Consider the following 19,522-nt stretch of genomic DNA (forward strand, 5'->3'; position numbering starts at 1 on the left):
AAGGCAAAGAAATAGAGGAAAATAATAGAATGGGAAAGACTAAAGATCTCTTCAAGAAAACTGGAGATATCAAGGGAACATTTCATGCAAGGATGGGCATGCTGAAGGACATAATCAGTAAGAATCTAACAGAAGCAGAAGAGATAAAGAAGAAGTGGCAAGAATACACAAAAGGACTGTACAAAAAAGGTCTTAATGACCCAGAAAAACAAAATGGTGTTGTCACTCACCTAGAGCCAGACATCCTGTAGTGTGAAGTGGGCCTTAGGAAGCATTACTACAAACAAAGCTAGTGAAGGTGATGGAATTCCAGCTGAGCTATTTCAAATCCTAAAAGATGATGCTGTTAAAGTTCTGCACTCAAAATGTCAGCAAATTTGGAAAACTCAGCAGTGGCCACAGGATTCAAAAAGGTCAGTTTTCATTCCAATTCCAAAGAAGGGCAAGGCCAATGAATGTTCAAACTACCGTAAAATTGCATTCATTTCACATGCTAGTAAGTTTATGCTCAAAACCCTTCAAGCTAGATTTCAGCAATGTGCGATTATCAAGAACTTCTCAATGTACAGATGGGTTTTGAAGAAGCAGAGGAACCAGATATCAAATTGCCAACATTCGTTGGATCGTGGGGAAAGCAAGAGAGTTCCAGAAAAACATCTACCTCCACTTGACTGACTACACTAAAGCCTATGACTGTGTGGATCATAATAAACTATGAAAAACTCTTAAAGACATGGGATACCAGACCACCTTACCCGCCTGAGAAACATGTAGGTGGGTCAAGAAGCAACAGGCAGAACCAGACATGGAAAAAAACGACCGGTTCAAAACTGGAAAAGGAGTACAACAAGGCTGTATATTGTCGCTTTGCTTATTTAACTTATATGCAGAGTATGTCATGCAAAATGCTAGACTGGATGAAGCACAAGTTGGAATCAAGATTGCCGGGAAAAATATCAATAACCTGAGATATGCAGATGACACCACCCTTAGGACAGAAAGCAAAGAGGAACTAAAGAGCCTTTTGATGAAAGTGAAAGAGGAGAGTGAAAAAGCTGGCTTAAAACTCAACATTCAAAAAACTAAGATCATGGCATCCAGTCCCATTTCTTCATAGTAAATAGAAGGAGAAAAAGTGGCAGTGGCAGATTTTATTTTCTTGGGCTAAAAAAATCACTGTGGATGGTGACTGCAGCCATGAAATTAAAAGACACTCACTTCCTGGAAGAAAAACTGTAACAAACATAGACAGGGTATTAAAAAGCAGAGATGTCACTTTGCAACAAAGGCCCATATAGTCAAAGCTATGGTTTTTCCAGTCATCATGTACAGATGTGAGCTGGATCATAAAGGAGGCTGAGCGCCAAAGAATTAATGCTCTCTAACTACGGTGCTGGAGAAGACTCTTGAGAGTCCCTTGGACTGTAAGAAGATCAAACCAGTCAATCCTAAAGGAAATCAACCTTGAATATCATTGGAAGGACAAATGCTGAAGCTCCAATACTCTGGCCACCTGGTGCAAAGAGCCAACTCATTGGTAAAGACCCTGATGTTGAGAAAGACTGAGGGCAGGAGGAGAAGGAAACAGCAGAGAATGAGATGGTTAGACAGCATCACCAACTCAGTGGACATGAATCTGAGCAAACTCCAGGAGGACAGGAGAGCCTGGCATGCTACAGTCCATGGTGTCGCAGAGAGTCAGCCACAACTTAGCGACTGAACAACAACAAAATGACCTTACAAAAGTAAAAACAGTTTTGGTGGCCAGGAGGAAAACAAAAGCCTCATGAGATAAATTTTAGACTACAAAAAGAGGTGCTGAAGAGCCTGGGGATGTTCAGGAGATGTGAGGTGAAGGACAGCAAAGAGACGGAGAACTAGCTGCAGGAAGAAGTAGCATCAAAGAGATTTTTTTCCAGGATAGGAAAATAGTATTATATGCTGGTGCAAATGATCCAGTAAAGAGGGGGAAATTAATGCAGAAAAGAAAGGAGGAAAAAAAACTGCTAGTGTGATGGCCTGGAGTAGGCACTGGGAAACAGCACCAGAAGATCTGGCCAGAGATGAGAACGTGGACAGTTCATTTCCCTCACAGTAGGGAAAGCAAGTCACATGGTGAGAGATGCTGGCCATGGGGAGATGCACTGATGGTCTCTTCTGTTACTTCTATTTTCTCAAGAAAATAGGAAGCAAGGCCTCAGTTAAAAATGAGGAATAAATACTGATAAACTAAATACTCTAAATGGATATGATGTTTTTATCTACTTTCCAAATTAGCTGAGTGATTTGTTCAGATCTTCTCTTCAGAAAGAGAAGTGACTACTTCCTGCTTAAGATGGCCTTACCTATGGACCCATACTATATTATTTTTGCCCTTACTAATTCAGTGGTTATTCTGGTTCCATATATTAATAATAAAACATAAAACAACCATGGTTTATAGAAGTCAAAACATTCTCCAAGCACATAAAGGCATTATTCTCAAACTTCTGGTATGATATCATTCTCTTCTAATGTCCCTAAAAGTGAGAGAGAAATAATTCAATATGGGAAAAGACCAAAAAAAACGGGGTAAAAGATCAATATGCCCAACCTTGCTCAAAGTTATAACCCACTTGATTTAAAAAGAGATTGCAAGTTGAAAATACCCACACCATCACAAATTTCAAAGTCAATGAAAACACAGTATCAGAATTATAATTCTGGTAGATGCTTAGAGAACAAATTTTCTCAATTTTACAATTTGAGAAACAGAGGCCCAGAGTCGTAACTTAATCCCAGATCAAGTGATTATCTAGGGTCTGGTTAAGAACCAAAACTCAGGTCTTCTAAAATCCAGCCCAGTATTCTTTCCTTGATGCCTGCTACCACTCAAGAGCAAAGAAAGGAACAAGAGTACAACATGATTGCTCTAATGCAGTGAGGCATACATGTCGTAGATACCCAACACCCCTGCCCGGCCTCTACGTCCTCACTAGCATCCACCAGAAAGGCTGGGAAGGTTTTTGGTCCCAGCATCTTCTGTAGCTAAAGAGCCCAGTGACAGAGCTCTAGCCCATGAGACAAAAGCAGAACGCAGCTGGGGGTTTAGGCAAGCTTTGCCTTCCTGAGAGAGACAGGTCTAGCTGATACGACCCTTCCTTGCCCCTTCTGTGTGAAGCCAGAACAGCCATCTTGCGACTCTGCAGTGCCATCTCTGAGGATAAAGGGCCAGTATGCTCAGGATGGTGAACTAAAAAGTGTCTAAAAGTCTGAGTCTCTGATGACTTCCCCAAACAGCTGTTGTTCAGTTACTAAGTTGTGTCCAACTCCATGCGACCCCATGGACTGCAGCACACCAGGACTCCCTGTCCTTCACTATCTCCTGAAGTTTGCTTAAATTCATGTCCGTTGAGTCGGTGATGCCATCAAACCCTCTCATCCTCTGCGCCCCCTTCTCCTTCAGCCTTCAGTCTTTCTCAGCATCAGCATCTTTTCCAACCAGACTGTGAGAAAAACCAAATCCTGACTTGCATAAGCCATCTTCTGACTTTCTCTAACTTGGAGTCAAATGCATTTCTAACACAATTAGCATTTCCCAATACTTGGTATATAAATAGGTATTATTTGAAGAGGTTTCCAGTTAAACGAGTCAAATTTAAGTTATAAAAAAATTAAGCAGGAAAAGGATTTGGGGAAGAGAGTGAAGGCAGCCACATAGTTTTTCAATCTCTGAATCCTTATAAAACACACAGAGAAACCATGCAGAAAAACCAAAAACTCATGTATCAACTACAACAAAACCAGGTGACAAGGTAACCCTCAACACCCCAAATGCAAGCAGGTGAGGACAAATCACCCAAGGCACAGGACCACCATTTGTAGAGAAGAAAAGTGGGGCTCCTGGGCACAAGGCCTTTGTGTCCTTCATTTTTTTGATTACAGGAAACAGCCTTCATTCAGCCTCCATGATCTTCCCTGCATTCCAATGGGCAGATTCAAGCAGTCATTAATTAGGGAAGGGAGAGGTTGGGAGACCAGGGAGAAAAGAATAGTCGAGAGCAGCCTTGGGGCAGGGTCCTGTTTCCCCATCAAAGGACCCACAGGACAGTATCTCTGAGCTACTCTGTGGATATTAAAACCCCCTTCAGGCGGAAGAAGTTAATGATTAATACACAGCATGTAGACCCCAGACCAGCTGGACCTGCAGGCTGATGATGTGGACTCCTACTTGCCTCACCACCAACCCAGCAGAAGAATGTCCACGAGCTGATCACGCCCTCCTTGAACAATTATAAAACTTGTCACTGTCTTCCCCAAGTTGGGACACTTGGTTTTGTGGGATTAGCCCACTATGTCCCCCTCTGCCTGGCAAAGCAATCCTTTTCTGCTTCACCCGGAATTCTGTGTCCAAGATTTGATTCAGCACCAGAGTACAGAGAAGCTGAGCTTTCAGCATCAAAAGGAGCAATGAAGGTGGTATCAGAGGAGCCTGAGGACAGAAGAACCTAAATCAGCCAGGAAGTAGTCACTGCAAAGTACGCAGGCCCAACTTGAAACCAGCAGCTGAAACAGGGAAGAGTTTTGTACTCTCCAAAATCAGGGCTCATGTGAGAGCTGAAGGTGCTGACCTCAGATCCTACAGTCCCAAAACCAAGCTAACCTCCAAAACAGACAGGGATTCATCTGAATTCCTGAATCTGAAGAGGAACTGCAGGGAGCAGAACAGACACTGAGCAGGGAAGGGACAAGTAGACAAGGAGGCAGAGGGTCAGACCAGGCGCGGTTAAGAGGGGCCAGCCACAGTGCCCCACAGAACAAGCCGCCACACCTGTGGACACCACGAAAGGGACAGAAGAGGGAGCTCTGTGATACTAGGAAGCTTAACTAGAGCTCACTTCACTCTACAAGTCCAGAAAAATTAATTTCACATAAAAAAGAGCAACAGAAAAGTAACTGAGGTCAAATTCCATACAAAGTTACTGTAGGAGAAAAGATAAGGAGAATAACAGGCCTATGGACAAAAGATTCTTGCCAGTCTCTTGGAAAGCAAGGAGATGAAACCAGTCAATCCTAAAGGAAATCAACCCTGAATATTCACTGAAAGGACTGATACTGAAGCTGAGGCTCCAATACTTTGGCCACCTGATGCAAAGAGCTGACTTATTGGAAAAGACCTTGATGCTGGGAAAGATTGAAGGCAGAAGGACAAGGGGATGACAGAGGATGAGATGGTTGGATGGTATTATCAACTCAATGGACGTGAGTTTGAGCAACTCCAGGACATGGTGATGGACAGGGAAGCCTGGAGTTATGTGGGCCATGGTGTCACAGAGTCTGACACGACAGAGCAACTGAACAGCAACAATGGACAAAAAAATTATTCCAGAAAGACGTGCCACAAAACAGGGGGGAGAAAAAAAACAAGAAAACCACCAACCAACCCTATAACCTATCTCAAAATGAGCTAAAAGACCAAAAAAAAAAAAAAAAAAAAATCCACAGCCAGGTATATCATATTAAATCTTCAAGAAATAAGACTAACACTGAATCTTCAAAAGAGTAACAGCATGCAAATGCAAGTCATGAGACAATGGAGTATCTTCAAAGAACTGGGGAGAAAACTGGTAACATAGACTTCCTATACCCAGTGAGAGATATCTCAAAGAGATATTTCAAAAATGAAAGTGAAGTAAAAACATTTTTAGACAAAAGCTGAGAGGATTCATCACAAGCAGGTCTACTTTTTGATCCCTGGTCAGGGGAACTGAAATCCCACATGCTGCATAATGCAGCCAAAAGAAAAAAATATTGTTCTGAAGATTTTTAAATTGAATTCAAATACCTTACAGTAGGGCACATAAATGGGGACAGCGACAGGCAAAATTAAAGTAATCAAAGGAACCTACCTTGTTTGGGGAGAGGGTAAAAAAACCAATTAACATTAGACCCCAAAAAAGTTAAAACACATTTGTTAAGGCAGACAGTAAAAGAAGCATAAAAGAGTATATAACTTCCAAGCTAACACAGGGAAGATAAATAAAATATTCAACTGAGTAAAAAAAAAAAAAAAAAGAAAAACAAAAGACTTCCTGTGTAACCCTGATTAGTTCTCCCAGTGGCAACAAGAAAGACAGACACACCAAAAAAGATTTTCTTGAAGGTTAAGAGCTCCCCAGGCAGTAAAGGTCAGGGCAAGGTCGAGGAGGAGAGGTGGACTATGCCTCACCCCCAAGGCTGGGAGGAGCTGGGGCCACCCCGGGAGCTTCGCTGGTAAGGACCCAGGGAGGAGATGGGAACAGCACAGCCCTCCCACCAGGTACACAGAGAAAAAGATGTCAGAAAACACAGACAAAAGCTGAATCTGTTCGCGAGGCTCTGAATCAAGAGCCCCTGATATTCCAGACTAGGAAAGCTACCGTCAGGAGAAGGAGGAGGCACAGCAAGGGGAGGGGGGAGGGGGAGCACCCATAACATTCCAGCTTCTAAAAACACATCAGAGAATGGGACAGACTAGAGACCTCTTCAAGAAAACTAGACTAGAGACACCAAGGGAACATTTCATGCACAGATGGGCACAATGAAGGACAGAAACACCATGGACCTGACAGAAACAGAAGAGATTAAGAAGAGGTGGCCAGAATACACATAACAAGTGTACAAAAAAAGGTCTTAATGACCTGGATAACCAGAATGGTGTGGTCACTCACCTTGAGCCAGACATCCTGGAGTGTGAAGTCAAGCGGGTCTTAGGAAGCATTACTATGAACAAAGCTAGTGGAGGTGATGGAATTCCAGTTGAGCTAGTTCAAATCCTAAAAGATGATGCTATTAAAGTGCTACACTCAAAAAAAAAAAAATATATATATATAGTGCTGCACTCAATACGCCAGCAAATTTGGAAAACTCAGCAATGGCCACAGGACTGGAAAAGGTCAGTTTTTATTCCAATCCCAAATGCCAAAGAACTACTGTACAACTGCACTAATTTCACACACTAGCAAGGTAATGCTCAAAATCCTTCAAGCTAGGATTCAACAGTAGACTTCATTTCACTGAAGTAAACAACAGTTCACTTCACAGTGAACCAAGAACTTCTAGATGTACAAGCTGGATTTAGAAAGGCAGAGGAATCAGAGATCAAATTGCCAACATCTGATGGGTCATAGAAAAAGCAAGAGAATACCAGAAAAACACCTACTTCATTGACTACGCTAAAGTCTTTGACTGTGTGGACCACAACAAACTGTTGAAGACTCTTAAAGAGATGGGAACACCAGACCACCTTACCTCCCTCCTGAGAAACCTTCATGTGGGTCAAGAAGTAACAGTTAGAACCCTACATGGAACAACTGACTGGTTATCAAATGCAAATCAAAACCACAATGAGCTACCATCTCACGCCAGTCAGAATGGCTGCCATCAAAAAGTCTACAAACAATAAATGCTGGAGATGGTGTGGAGAAAAGGGAACCCTCTTACACTGTTGGTGGGAATGAAAACTAGTACAGCCACTATGGAGAACAGTGTGGAAATTCCTTAAAAAATTGGAAACAGAACTGCCATAAGACCCAGCAATCCCACTGCTGGGCATACACACTGAGGAAACCAGAATTGAAAGAAACACATGTACCCCAATGTTCACTGCAGCATTGTTTACAATAGCCAGGACATGGAAGCAACCTAGATGCCCATCGGCAGATGAATGGATAAGAAAGTTGTGGTACACATACACAATGGAATATTACTCAACTACAAAAAAGAATGCATTTGAGTCAGTTCCAATGAGGTGGATGAAATTGGAGCCTATTATACGGAGTGAAGTAAGTCAGAAAGAAAAACATCAATATAGTATATTAACACATATATACGGAATTTAGAAAAATGGTAACGACAACCCTATATGCAAGGCAGCAAAAGAGACACAGATGTAAAGAACAGACATTTGGACTCTGTGGGAGAAGGTGAGGGTGGGATGATTTGAGAGAATAGCACTGAAACATGTATATTCCCACAGGTGAACTAGATGACCAGTCCAAGTTTGATGCAGGAAGCAGGGCTCTCAAAGCTGGTGTGCTGGGACGACCCAGAGGGATGGGGTGGGGAGGGAGGTGGGAGCGGGGTTCGGGATGGGGGACACATGTACACCCGTGGCTGATTCACGTCAATGGACGGCAAAACCCACTGCAACACTGTAAAGCAATTAGCCTTCAATTAAACAAATTTTTTTAACTCTAAAAAAAAAAAAAAACTGGGAAAGGAGTACAACAAGGCTGTATACTGTCACCCTGCTTATTTAATTTATATGCAGAGTACATCGAGTGAAATAGATGTACTCTGATGAATCACAAGCTGAAATCAAGATGGCTGGGAGAAATATCAAGAACCTCAGATATGCAGATGATACCACCCTAATGGCAGAAATCAAAGAGGAACTAAAGAGCCTCTTGATTAAAGTGAAAAAGAATGAAAAAACTGGCTTAAAATTCAACATTCAAAAAAGGACGATTATACCATCGGGTCTCATCACTTCAAGGCAAATAAACGGAGAAAAAATGGAAGCAGTGGCAGACTTCATTTTCTTGGGTTCCAAAATCACCGTGGATGGTGACTGCAGCCATGAAATTAAAAGACACCTGCTCCTTGGAAAAAAAGCTATGACAAACCTAGACAGCATATTAAAAAGCAGAGACATCACTTTGCCAAAAAGGTCTGTCTTGTCAAAACTATGGTTTTTCCAGTAGTCATGTACAGATGTGACAGTCAGACCATAAAGAAGGCTGAGTGCCAAAGAATTGATGCTTTTGAACTGTGGTGCTGAAGACTCTTGAGAGTCCCTTAAACAGCAAGGAGATCAAACCAGTCAATCCTAAAGGAAATCAACCCTGAATGTTCACTGGAAGGAGTCATGTGGAAGCTGAAGCTCCAATACTTTGGCCACCTGATGCAAAGAGCTGACTCATTAGATAAGACCCTGATGCTGGGAAAGATTGAAGGCAGGAGGAGAAAGGGGTGACAGAGGATGAGATGCAATGGATGGCGTCACCGACACAACAGGCATGAGTTTGAGCAAACTCTGGGGGACAGTGAAGGACAGGGAAACCTGGTGTGCTGCAGTCCATGGCGTCGAAAAGAGCTGGACATGATTTAGGGACAGAGTAACAACAACACCACTCTCAGTGGTTCTCAGTTCTCTGAAACAGTTCCTACACTGGCCCCTCCTGCGGTGTCCTGACCCCAGTGTCTTCCCCATGTGGTCCACTCTGGGCACTGCAGCCACAGTGACCTTCACCAACACCCAGAGCAGCAGGCGGCAGCCTAGACAAACTGCAGCTGTGGGACTTCTCTTGACTATATTTCATGCCCTGTGCCAGCGTCAACTTTTCCCTAGGTTCTGCTCCGGACAAAGTCAATCTGTTAGTCTCAACAGGGACCTGAAAGAGCCCATTTGCTTCTCCTGGGCATATACTTCTTCCCCCAGAGGGTCTTAGCTGTCCTAATTTACTTATGATTCCTTTATCACGTTCATTCAGCCAGACTAGTAAGTGTTAAGTTACCATTATATTATCCTCCCCTCCTGGCGGCTGGGGAGGAGCAGAGGAGGAATGCAACACACGCCACGATGAAGGTTACACACGGGCTTCGTACAAAACAGAAACCTAGTATGAAACTCGGGAAGTCTGGTGTTCTGAGCTAATACTACCTGGCTTTAGAGGGAAATACTCTTCCAAAAGTCATTCGAATCCACAAATACAAGTACTTTCTGGCCACGCATCTGAAAGAAGGAGAGAAAGGACATACACATTTAAGAACTCCATCTGGTTTGTATCATCAATTTTCTGGAATAGAGACGGAAACTTAATGGTCTCAGGGGGTGGGATGCTAGCGTGAGTCGATGGTGAATCATAGACAATCCTGCATCACACAGAAAAAATGGGAATTTGCTGTATGATGCGGGGAACTCAGCCTGGGGCTCTGTGACAACCTAGAGGTGTGGGATGGGATGGGATGGGAGGTGGTAGAGAAGTTCAAGAGGGAAGTGATACATGGACACCTGTGGCTGATTCATGTTGATATATGGCAGAAACAAACACAATATTGTAAAGCCAATTATCCTGCAATAAATATAAATTAAAAAAAAAAAACAGCACAAGATGGGACAGATTTAAAAAGCTAAAGTTGAGCAGATTATTTTTTTTAAATACTATTAATATAAATACACTGTTCATAAAGACTTCAGAATTGAAGAACAGGAAGTATACGCTAATGCTTTTGTTCACATTCTTCCTGCATGAAACTCCTGGCAAAGGCCTGGCAAATGGCCACTTACCCAACAAGGTTCACCTTCAATGCTCACTCCTGTGTGAAGCTTTCCCGGGCTCTCCCCAACCAAACAGAGCAAGGAGCTTGGTACTCTCAGCCCTGCTCCAACCCCGAGAGTAATGTTATGATGCAGAATCCCAGGAAACCGCTCACAGGGTGCCTGTCATTCCCCCTGCACTCTGAGCCTGAGAGCAGGGACCGTGGCTCATAGTACCCCAGCACCCAGCACACGACCCGGGGCACACGGGAAAAGCGAGCCTGCCTTGGCCAGTTAACCTCCAGGTTCAGCCTGGACACTCCTTCCTCCTGTCCTTTACCTGCCTTAATCTTACTTATCCTTCAGGACTCAGCTAAACTCCACCTCCTCCAGGAAGTCACCGCTGGCAATGCTGGGCTGGTGCGGCTGCTCTCGCCCCATGGGCCTGTGGACCACATCCGCCCTTCTCACAGCACTTACCACACTTCACTGTTGTGGCTTGTCTGCCAAGCCTACTTGATTTTACACTTCCATGAGCTCTTGGACTAGGAATGTCATATTCACCTTATACGCTCAGCATCTAACACCACACCTGGCCAGGCAGGCACCTGATAACTTTTTGCTGAATAAACAAAAGGATACCTTTCAAAGACCTAATCAAGAGTAGCAGAAAATGATCATTTTCTTGGACCATGTTTAGACTTTTTCTGGAAGACTCTTTATAGCTTACACATTGTGGGGCACAAGTGGAGACCACGAATGAAAACACTCAATGATGGTTTTTACATCTGCAGATTCCTAAATATTCTGAACATCCTGCCATGACAAACAGGCACTGCAGTCTCCAGTTAACTGAGATAAGAGAATAAGAATCGCCCCCTTGTTTTAACCAACAAAAAGGGAGAACAATGGCAAAGTCCCTGAGGCAGGAACCCCTGGCAAGCTCACCTGACACGCAGTGCTCTGAGCCGGCCCCTTCGGGTCCAGGCCTGTGAGGGACGGTACTTCACTGGGTGACTGGCCCTAGATATCTCACTCCGGCTCCCAGAAAATGCAGAGGACTTCTTTGTGGACAGTATCTTTGGAGAATAAGGTTTCTTTACTGCACTGTCCCTAAAAGACCTCAAATTTGAGGAGTAAAGGAAAAAAGGAGAGAATCAAATTATCTCTGCATGTGATGCGAATATCTTTTAACATACAAGTGAAATTAAATAGATAAGCTCATCGAGACAGAAAGGTAATAACTCTGCTTCAAGGACAATAAACTGTTCAATCTCTGACAAAAACACCCACCCCCAGGCTTCCCTGGTGGCTCCATGGTAAAGAATCTGCCTGCCAATGCAGGAGACATGGGTTCGATCCCCAGTCTGGGAAGATCTCACATGCTGCAGAGCAACTAAGTCTGTTGTGCTCTAAAGCCCAGGAGCCACAACTACTGAAGCCCAAGCACCCTAGAGCCCGTGCTTCACGACAAGAGAGGCCACTGCAATGAGAAGGCTGCGCATCGCAATTACAGAATAGCCCTCGCTCACAGCAACTAGAGAAAAGCCCGTGTGCATCAACAAAGACCCAGTATAGCCAAAAAATAAGTAAGTAAAAATTACTGAAAGAAAAAAGAAATACCCACCCCGTCTGAAGATGGGTACTGCTAGATCAGCTCTGGGCAGAAGCTACAGAGCTGCAGGGTGCCTTGGAGACCTCAGTCCTAGCACATACTTCTTAAACGTGTCATTTAAGGGGAATCATTTTCAAGTTAGAAACAGGTTTCTTCATGTAGAAACAACTAGGAAAGATTTCCAGGTTATGTGACTTTTACATCAATGTGAAACTACACACCTTGATGAAACACTAAATGTTTAAAATGACTTTTAATCCCATTTTAGAAACATTAAGAGATCTTCTTATTGGTGTGAAATCATGATTTTAAAAAATACATGTCGAAGATCTGCCTGCAGGAAATACCTAGTGGCAGCAACATCCCATCAGCAATGAGCAAACGTAGAGCTCAAATATTGTTTCTAAAATGCCACTGCCTACTAAGAGGAAGCGGCAGTGCGTGGAAATATGGCTGACTTTAAGGTCTGAGACAAGGAAAATACAAGAGAAGTCTGGACTATCTTACTGGGTCAGAAAGTAAAGAAATGTTCAAAGAATGACAGGAGAATGTCAAAAAGACACAGGAACCAGCTGGAAAGAGCTCCCACTGGCCTAATCTGGGACAATTTCAGCAGTAATAGACTAAAACTGACTGAATAAATCAGGAAGCCACAAATCTATACTGAAGTAAATAAATAAATAAATATATGAAGAAAAATGAGAAGCTGTCCTTTGCAGTAGAATAAAACTAATAAACTTTTAAGAACCATCACAGGAATAATTGACTCAGGTAAGAATCATCAATGGATATAAAAACAAGTGGGTGCTAGTCTGATGAGAAACAGACTATTAATGTAGTTTCAACATATCTCCCCACAAAACACTTATTCACTTCTTTATAGTGGAGAAACCTGACAGACACCATCTTTACCAAGTGATAAAAGTTAACATCAATGGTAATAGGATCAAATCTCCGATATTGATATACTGAGAAAACAGCATCACTTCTGTGAAATTCTTGCCAAAAATGCACAACTGGAATTCATCATGAAGAAACACTGAACAAATTCAAGTATATGCACAAAAGGTAAGCTAAACTCTTCAAAAATGTTTAGGTCATGAAAGATAAGGAAATATTGAGAAATATTTCCAAATTAAAGGGGACTAAAAAGACAAAATGAGGGACCTCCCTGGTGGTCCAGTGGCTAAGACTCTGTGCTCCTAGTGCAGGGGGCCCAGGTTCAATCCCTGGTCAGGGAATTAGATTCCACATGCTGCAACTAAGACCCAGCACAGCCAAATAAATGAATAAATATTAAAAAGACAAAATGAAAAGAGAAGTTTTTCTTACATTTTGTTGTTTTCTTTCTGCTATAAATATCATTTTTGGGACAACTAATTTCAATTTACTCACAAATGGTCCAGGGAAGGGAGAAAATATATAGTTTGTTTTTTTGTTTTTTTTTTTTTAGTTTGATTCTTATTATTTGTGGTAAGTTCTATAAAGTCACCATAAGCACTGAGTTAGTGAATATACTGAACCACTGTCCCTACAGGAGAATACATAGTTAGGTTCCTGCCAGCCTTTAAAAGCATTCTCGTCGGGACTTCCCTGCCAGTCTAGTGGTCAAGACTCCATGTTTCCACTGCAGGGGGCGGAGGTTTGATCCCTGGTAAGGGAACTAAGATCCTGCATGCCAAAAAAATATCATCAACTACTCAATACAGAGCCTTGTTTTATGTATGCCCATGTTTAAAGACACCATACTTAATGCATATAGTGAGTCTTTAACATAGAACTCACAGTCAACACCCCTATAACTCATGCTTGGACCAAGTGCATCTAACATGCACTTTTTAAATTACCTCTGGCTGCGCTGGGTCTTCAGTGCTGTGCATGGGCTCTCTCTGGCTGCAGCCAGCAGCGGCTCCTCGGCATTGCAGTGCTCAGGCTTCTCCCTGCAGGGGTCTCTCTTGTTACGGAGCATGGGCTCTAGAGCGTGGGCTCAGTGGCCGGGGCGCACAGGCTTAGTCGTCCCGTGACACATGGACTCTTCCCAGACTAGGACTGAATCCGCGGTCCCTGCATTGGCAGGCAGATTCTTAACCACTGGGCCACCAGGGAAGGCCTACACTTTCTTTTTTTTATTTTTGGCCTCGTCTCAAGGCCTGATCTCAAGGCCGCATCTCAAAGACCCCGATCCTGGGACAGACTGAAGGCAGGAGAAGGGGACGACAGAGGATGAGATGGCTGGATGGCATCACCGACTCAATGGACATGAGCTTGAGCAAACTCAAGGAGATGGTGAAGGACAGGGAAGCCTGACGTGCTGCAGTCCATGGGGTTGCAAAAAGTCAGACACGACTGAGCAAATGAACAACAACAAGCAAGGCATGCTGGATCTTAGTTTCCCAACAGGGATTGAACCCACGTTCCCAGCACTGAGAGTGTGAGTCTTAACCTCTGAAATGCCAAAGAAGTCCCCTACATTTTCTTCACAAGGTACATTACAGTATTCCTGCACCAAGGAACACTAGACAGAACCTCAGCACGATGATTAGGGGCCACTTCAAACAGCAAAACCGTCAACAGAAAGCACAAACTGTGAAAATGTGGCTGTACACAGACTGGAAAAAGGATCCTCACTCATGTCTGAGCTGAAACAAGAAGGCAGAGCGTGGCCATGTTTGAGTTCAGCCAGAAGCATGTGTATCGGTGACTAAAATGCTTTGCTCCTCTGCACGTGTCTACAAATGACATGAAAACACTGAGAGGAGACAGAGAGACAACAGAGATGGGGGGAGAGAGAGACAGAAGCAGATGAATGTGGTAAAAATGTTAACAGGAAAATCTGGGACAAGAAAGATATATAGTTCTTTGTCCTAATCTTGCAATTTTTCCCTAAATTTGAAATTATTTCAAAATAAAACATTAACAAAAATTTTTTAAATAAGGCTTTCATCCCATTTTCCTATAAAAATAAAAGAGGCTCTAAAAATGTTAAGAGCCTATGAAACAGCAAACTGACGGAAAAAATGCTAGGTTAGCACCCTTTTGAAACCCTGTTACATCATCAAACAGGTCATCAGACTCGGAGGCCCACACCTGAAGTCATCCCTGACCACTGCTCTCTCCTTTCATCAGACTCGGGGCTCCCCCTCACCAGCTAGTGAGTCAAGCAGCAGATGAACTATTTGGAGCTCTGTAAGTTTAAAGATATAAAGATACCAACTCTGGTGTAAGTGAACTAGCCCCAGAAATCTAAGCTATTGTAACACCGAAAGGAAGAGATCACAAACTAAAATCAGACTTGTCTGCATACATGTGTGCCTGTTTCCCATCACAAGGCCTCATGATGACAGGAAGCATTTTTATCTACTAATATATACTCAGCCCCTAACACACTACCAGGCGCTCACAGTAGGTAGACATATAAAATGTGTCCAATCATGGAACAAAGGAAAGGCAGAAGGATAGAAAGAAATACGAAATAAATGAAACAGAAGGCACTTTAAAACAATATCAGAAACCCAACGATCATGAGGAACAGGGGAGGAGCCTGGTTTAATTCAGAACACGGGAATACAATTACTTTTTTTAAAAAATGTCAACAGGAGGATGATGATTAGCCAAGAAACACAGAAAAATGGAAGTGAGGAGAAAGAATCTGAAAATGTTCATTCAAAAGGGACAAGGAGAAAAGACAAAAACTCTAATTCAAAAAGATACATGTACCCCAATGTTCAAAGCAGCAATATTTACAATAGCCAAGACATGAAAGAAGCCTAAATGGCCACCGACGGATGAACAGATAGACGAGATGTGGTACATATATACACAACGGAATATTAGTCATAAAAAATGAAATAATGCCATTTGCAGCAACATGGATGAACCTGGAGATTATCATACTAAGTGAAGTGACTCAAAGAAATTATCATATGATATCACTCACATGGGGAATCTAAAATATGATATAAATGAACGTATTTACAAAACGGAAATAGATTCACAAATACAGAAAACTTGGTGTTACCCAAAAGTGAAATGGATAAATTACAAGTTTGGGAGTAACAGATACACACTACTATAAAATAAACAACAAGGACCAACTGTATAGCACAGGGAACTATATTCAATATCTTGTAATGACCTACAATGGAAAAGAATCTGAAAAAGAACATGCACACATGTGTAACTTAATCACTTTGCTGTACACCTGAAACACACACAACACTGTAAATACGTTGACTTTTTGAAAATTAAGAAAAATTTTTTTTAAAAAGTGCCCAGGGAAAGGCATGCCCTGACCAATTCACTTAACTATTTACTTGGCAGGTGCACCCTGCAGTGCCCGTTTATTCTCTCAGGATCAAGGGCCTACTCAGCAACACAGCACAGCCTGGGGCTTGCTGTTGCTGCTGCTGTCCGGTCGCTCAGTCACGTCGGACACTCTTCAACCCCACGGGCTGCAGCACGCCAGACCTCCCTGTCCTTCAGCATCTCCTGGAGCTGGCTCAAACTCATGTGCATCGAGTCGGTGATGCCATCCAACCATCTCGTCCTCTGTCCTCCCCTTCTCCTCCTGCCTTCAGTCTTTCCCAGCATCAGGGTCTTTTCTAATGAGTCAGCTCTTCGCATCAAGTAGTCAAAGTATTGGAGCTTCAGAATCAGTCCTTCCAATGAATATTCAGGGTTGATTTCCTTTAGGAATGACTGGTTTGATCTCCTTGCAGTCCAAGGGACTCTCAAGAGTCTTCTCCAACATCACCAAAAGCAGCAATTCTTCGATGCTCAGCCTTCTTTATGGTCCAACCCTCAAATCCATACATGACTACTGGAAAAACCATAGCTTTGACTATATGGACCTTTGTCAGCAAAGTAATTCCCCAGTTTTTTTAATATGCTACAAAGACAAATATGTATTCAGTGTGTTTCTCATGTCTAACAATGAGAAAACAAGAATATTGACAGCTTACAGCAAGCACAGGACGCTGACCCACACCCAGTATCTATCCTCTATTTGGCTGCACACATGGCTGCCCAGAATAAAAGACTACATTTCTGAGGCTCCCCTACTCCCACCTTCTAAAATTAAGCTCTAAGAGGATGTATAGGGGCTCATCAGGTGGCAGGTTCCTACGATCTGCTTAAGAGCCAGCCAATGCACACTTTGTCTTCATTATCTTCCTCCTACATGCTGCCTGGAATGGCTGTGCACTTGAACCAGGAGGATGAGGACCACCTCTCAGAGATGGCAGTGTGGACACGGGGAAGGTCCTGGGTCCATAAGAACCTTACTGGACAGAACCATCATAACCACCTGCCTCCAGACTTCCTATGTGTGAAAGGAAAATCACTTCTATCTTGTTTAGCATCCGTTACTTTGGATTTCAGGCTTCCCAGGTGGCTCAGCCTGCCAATGCAGGAGACACAGGTTCAATCCCTGGGTCAGGAAGATCTCCTGGAGAAGGAAATGGCAACCTGATTCAGTATTCTACCCTGGAGAATCCCATGGACAGAGAAACCTGGTGGGCAACAGTCCATGGGGTCACAAAGAGTTGGACACGACTCAGCAACTAAACAATAACAACAACTCTAGATTTCCTGAACCTGACCCAAACTAACAGAGCTGGATAGCTGCAAACAGAGAATGAGGCACAGAGTGGTGAGAAATGAGGCTAGAAAACGGACTGTGGAGAGGCCCTGAAGGCAAAGCAAAGGAGCATGGACTGAAGCCCAAAGGCAGCAAGAGTGACTGGAAAAAGTAGGGAGGGGGTGACTCAGTCAGATGTGAATACTCTGCACTCATCCTGGAGGCGATGTATCAACTGTGTTCCCCCACTGGGATTTCAAACTCCCTAAGGAAACTCTGGAATATAACACGGCTTCCTGCAGCAGGCAGGCATACACTGCTGGTTTCCCTAGTCATTTCGCATTGTAAACAAACTGGTCCTTCATGCACTGAAATGAATGGAAGTAACTGGCATGCTGACAGGTACTTCAGTTTAGTAAGCACAAGCCCATCTCCAGAAGACTCAGGGACCATTCTCAAAATTGAGAGTGTGGGTGAATCAGAAGTTCTGCAGCCTTGTGAGAATTAACAGCCTGGGTTCTAAGAGGGTCAGGGAATCATAAGCCTTATAACTGGTTTAAGGCGACTGTGGAATAGTAAGGCACCAAGGAGAAAAACAGAGGGAAATGCAAATCCTTTCGGAAGGAAGGCACCTTCATAAACCTAGAGACAGTCCTATACAAAATCTGTAATGTACAGTGTCCAGCACACAAAGAAGCTAGACTCCGCGATTAAGGAAACAGAAACAACAAATCCACAAAGGCTTCAGATAACTAAAGAGATGTATATCTGTGTATGTTATACATATATATTCACATACATACACATACACTTTTTATTCATTCAGTGAAAGTTTACTGGACATTTATTGCTGGTGAGGCAGTAACTATATAAAAATAAGAGTTTCTCAAGAGTTTATGGTGTATCAAGAGGACAATGAGAATACCAATCATTAAATGCTATGAAAAAGCTAAACTTAGTGTGTTATGGGAACATCCACACTAAGTGCCTAATCCACACTGGGGTGGGGAACAGGGTGGTAAGAGGCTTCCTAGAGATGATACTGGAACTGAGTTTGGAAATATGAGTAGAAACTAGTCGGGAGTTGGGAACTGGAAAGAGCTGGTGTGAATACTAGGTATGAGCAGTGTAGAAGTTCAAGGAGAGTTAAGGAACTTCAAGAAGTCCTGCCGGACTCACATGATGGATCTCAGATTGCTTTACAGCAGAATTCTCCTATCAAAGCTTCCCATCCTAAAGCTGCAGAGTATTTGAGGAAACAGAGCTTCAATTTAAGGCCATGGTTAATTTGTTTCAGAAGCTAAAGTAAGGCAGGCCTGACAAGCACTCTATGGATCACTAGTAAACACTGTCAGGATGTGGATTCAGCTTCTGAGGATGGATCCCTCAAAAGCTGTGGGATCAGCATGGGTAGGACCTCAGCAGCTGTGCTGGGAGCTCCATGACCCTGCTCCAAGAAAAACTTGATTAGAGCAGGGGGAGAAATTTGACCAACCATATTCATTCTCCTAAAACTGAATTTACAGCTGAGACACAACCTGTACAGGAGGTGGGGGCTGAAGCACAAAGATGGCACTGCTCAGGAGGAAGGGACCAAACGCTGCTGAATAGGTCTCTCCAGCTATGCTGGCTTCCACCCTGTCCAAGACCTAGTAGATTCTATTTAAAAAAAAAAAAAAAAAAAAGAAACTTCTGTATGGGGATTTCCCTGGTGGTTCAGTGGCTAAGACTCCGTGCTCCCAATGTGGGGCTCGAGTTCAATCCCTGGTCAGGGACTTGGATCCTGCATGCTGCAACTAAGACCCAGCATAGCCAAATAAATAAACAAAAACCTTCTGTATGTTAGTTAGGATCCAAGGTTGCTCGCTCCTTGGAAAGTTATGAGCCCAGACAGCGTATTAAAAAGCAGAGACATCACTTTGCCGACCAAGGTCCGTATAATCAAAGCTATGGTTTTTCCAGCAGTCACGTATGGATGTGAGTACTGGACCATAAAGAAGGCTGAGTGCCAACGAATTGATGCTTTTGAATTGTGGTGCTGGAGAAGACT

The 19,522-nt window shown here is 43.1% G+C and overlaps 1 protein-coding gene and 1 non-coding gene across 13 annotated transcripts in view; one reads left to right on the forward strand and one right to left on the reverse strand.

Annotated features, from left to right (window-relative positions):
* Positions 1-19,522, reverse strand: part of SFI1 (SFI1 centrin binding protein) — an 80,648-nt gene that overhangs the window by 57,404 nt on the left and 3,722 nt on the right. For 9 of the 12 annotated variants that reach the window (XM_043901262.1, XM_043901266.1, XM_043901269.1 and 6 more), the window contains 2 exons: positions 11,228-11,401; positions 9,683-9,754 (listed from right to left, as the gene is read on the reverse strand). The exons of 1 other annotated variant lie outside the window; for it this stretch is intronic. In XM_043901262.1, coding sequence (XP_043757197.1) covers positions 9,683-9,754; positions 11,228-11,401 — 246 coding nt within the window. The remainder of the gene's footprint in view (positions 1-9,682; positions 9,755-11,227; positions 11,402-19,522) is intronic. 2 more of the 12 variants (XM_043901263.1, XM_043901265.1) reach the window with 2 other exon arrangements.
* On the forward strand, positions 13,063-13,135 carry TRNAR-CCU. The gene has a single exon. It is a non-coding gene; the product is annotated as a tRNA-Arg (tRNA).

This window comes from Cervus elaphus, chromosome 5, assembly GCF_910594005.1.
Source record: "Cervus elaphus chromosome 5, mCerEla1.1, whole genome shotgun sequence".
Classification (NCBI taxonomy): domain Eukaryota; kingdom Metazoa; phylum Chordata; class Mammalia; order Artiodactyla; family Cervidae; genus Cervus; species Cervus elaphus.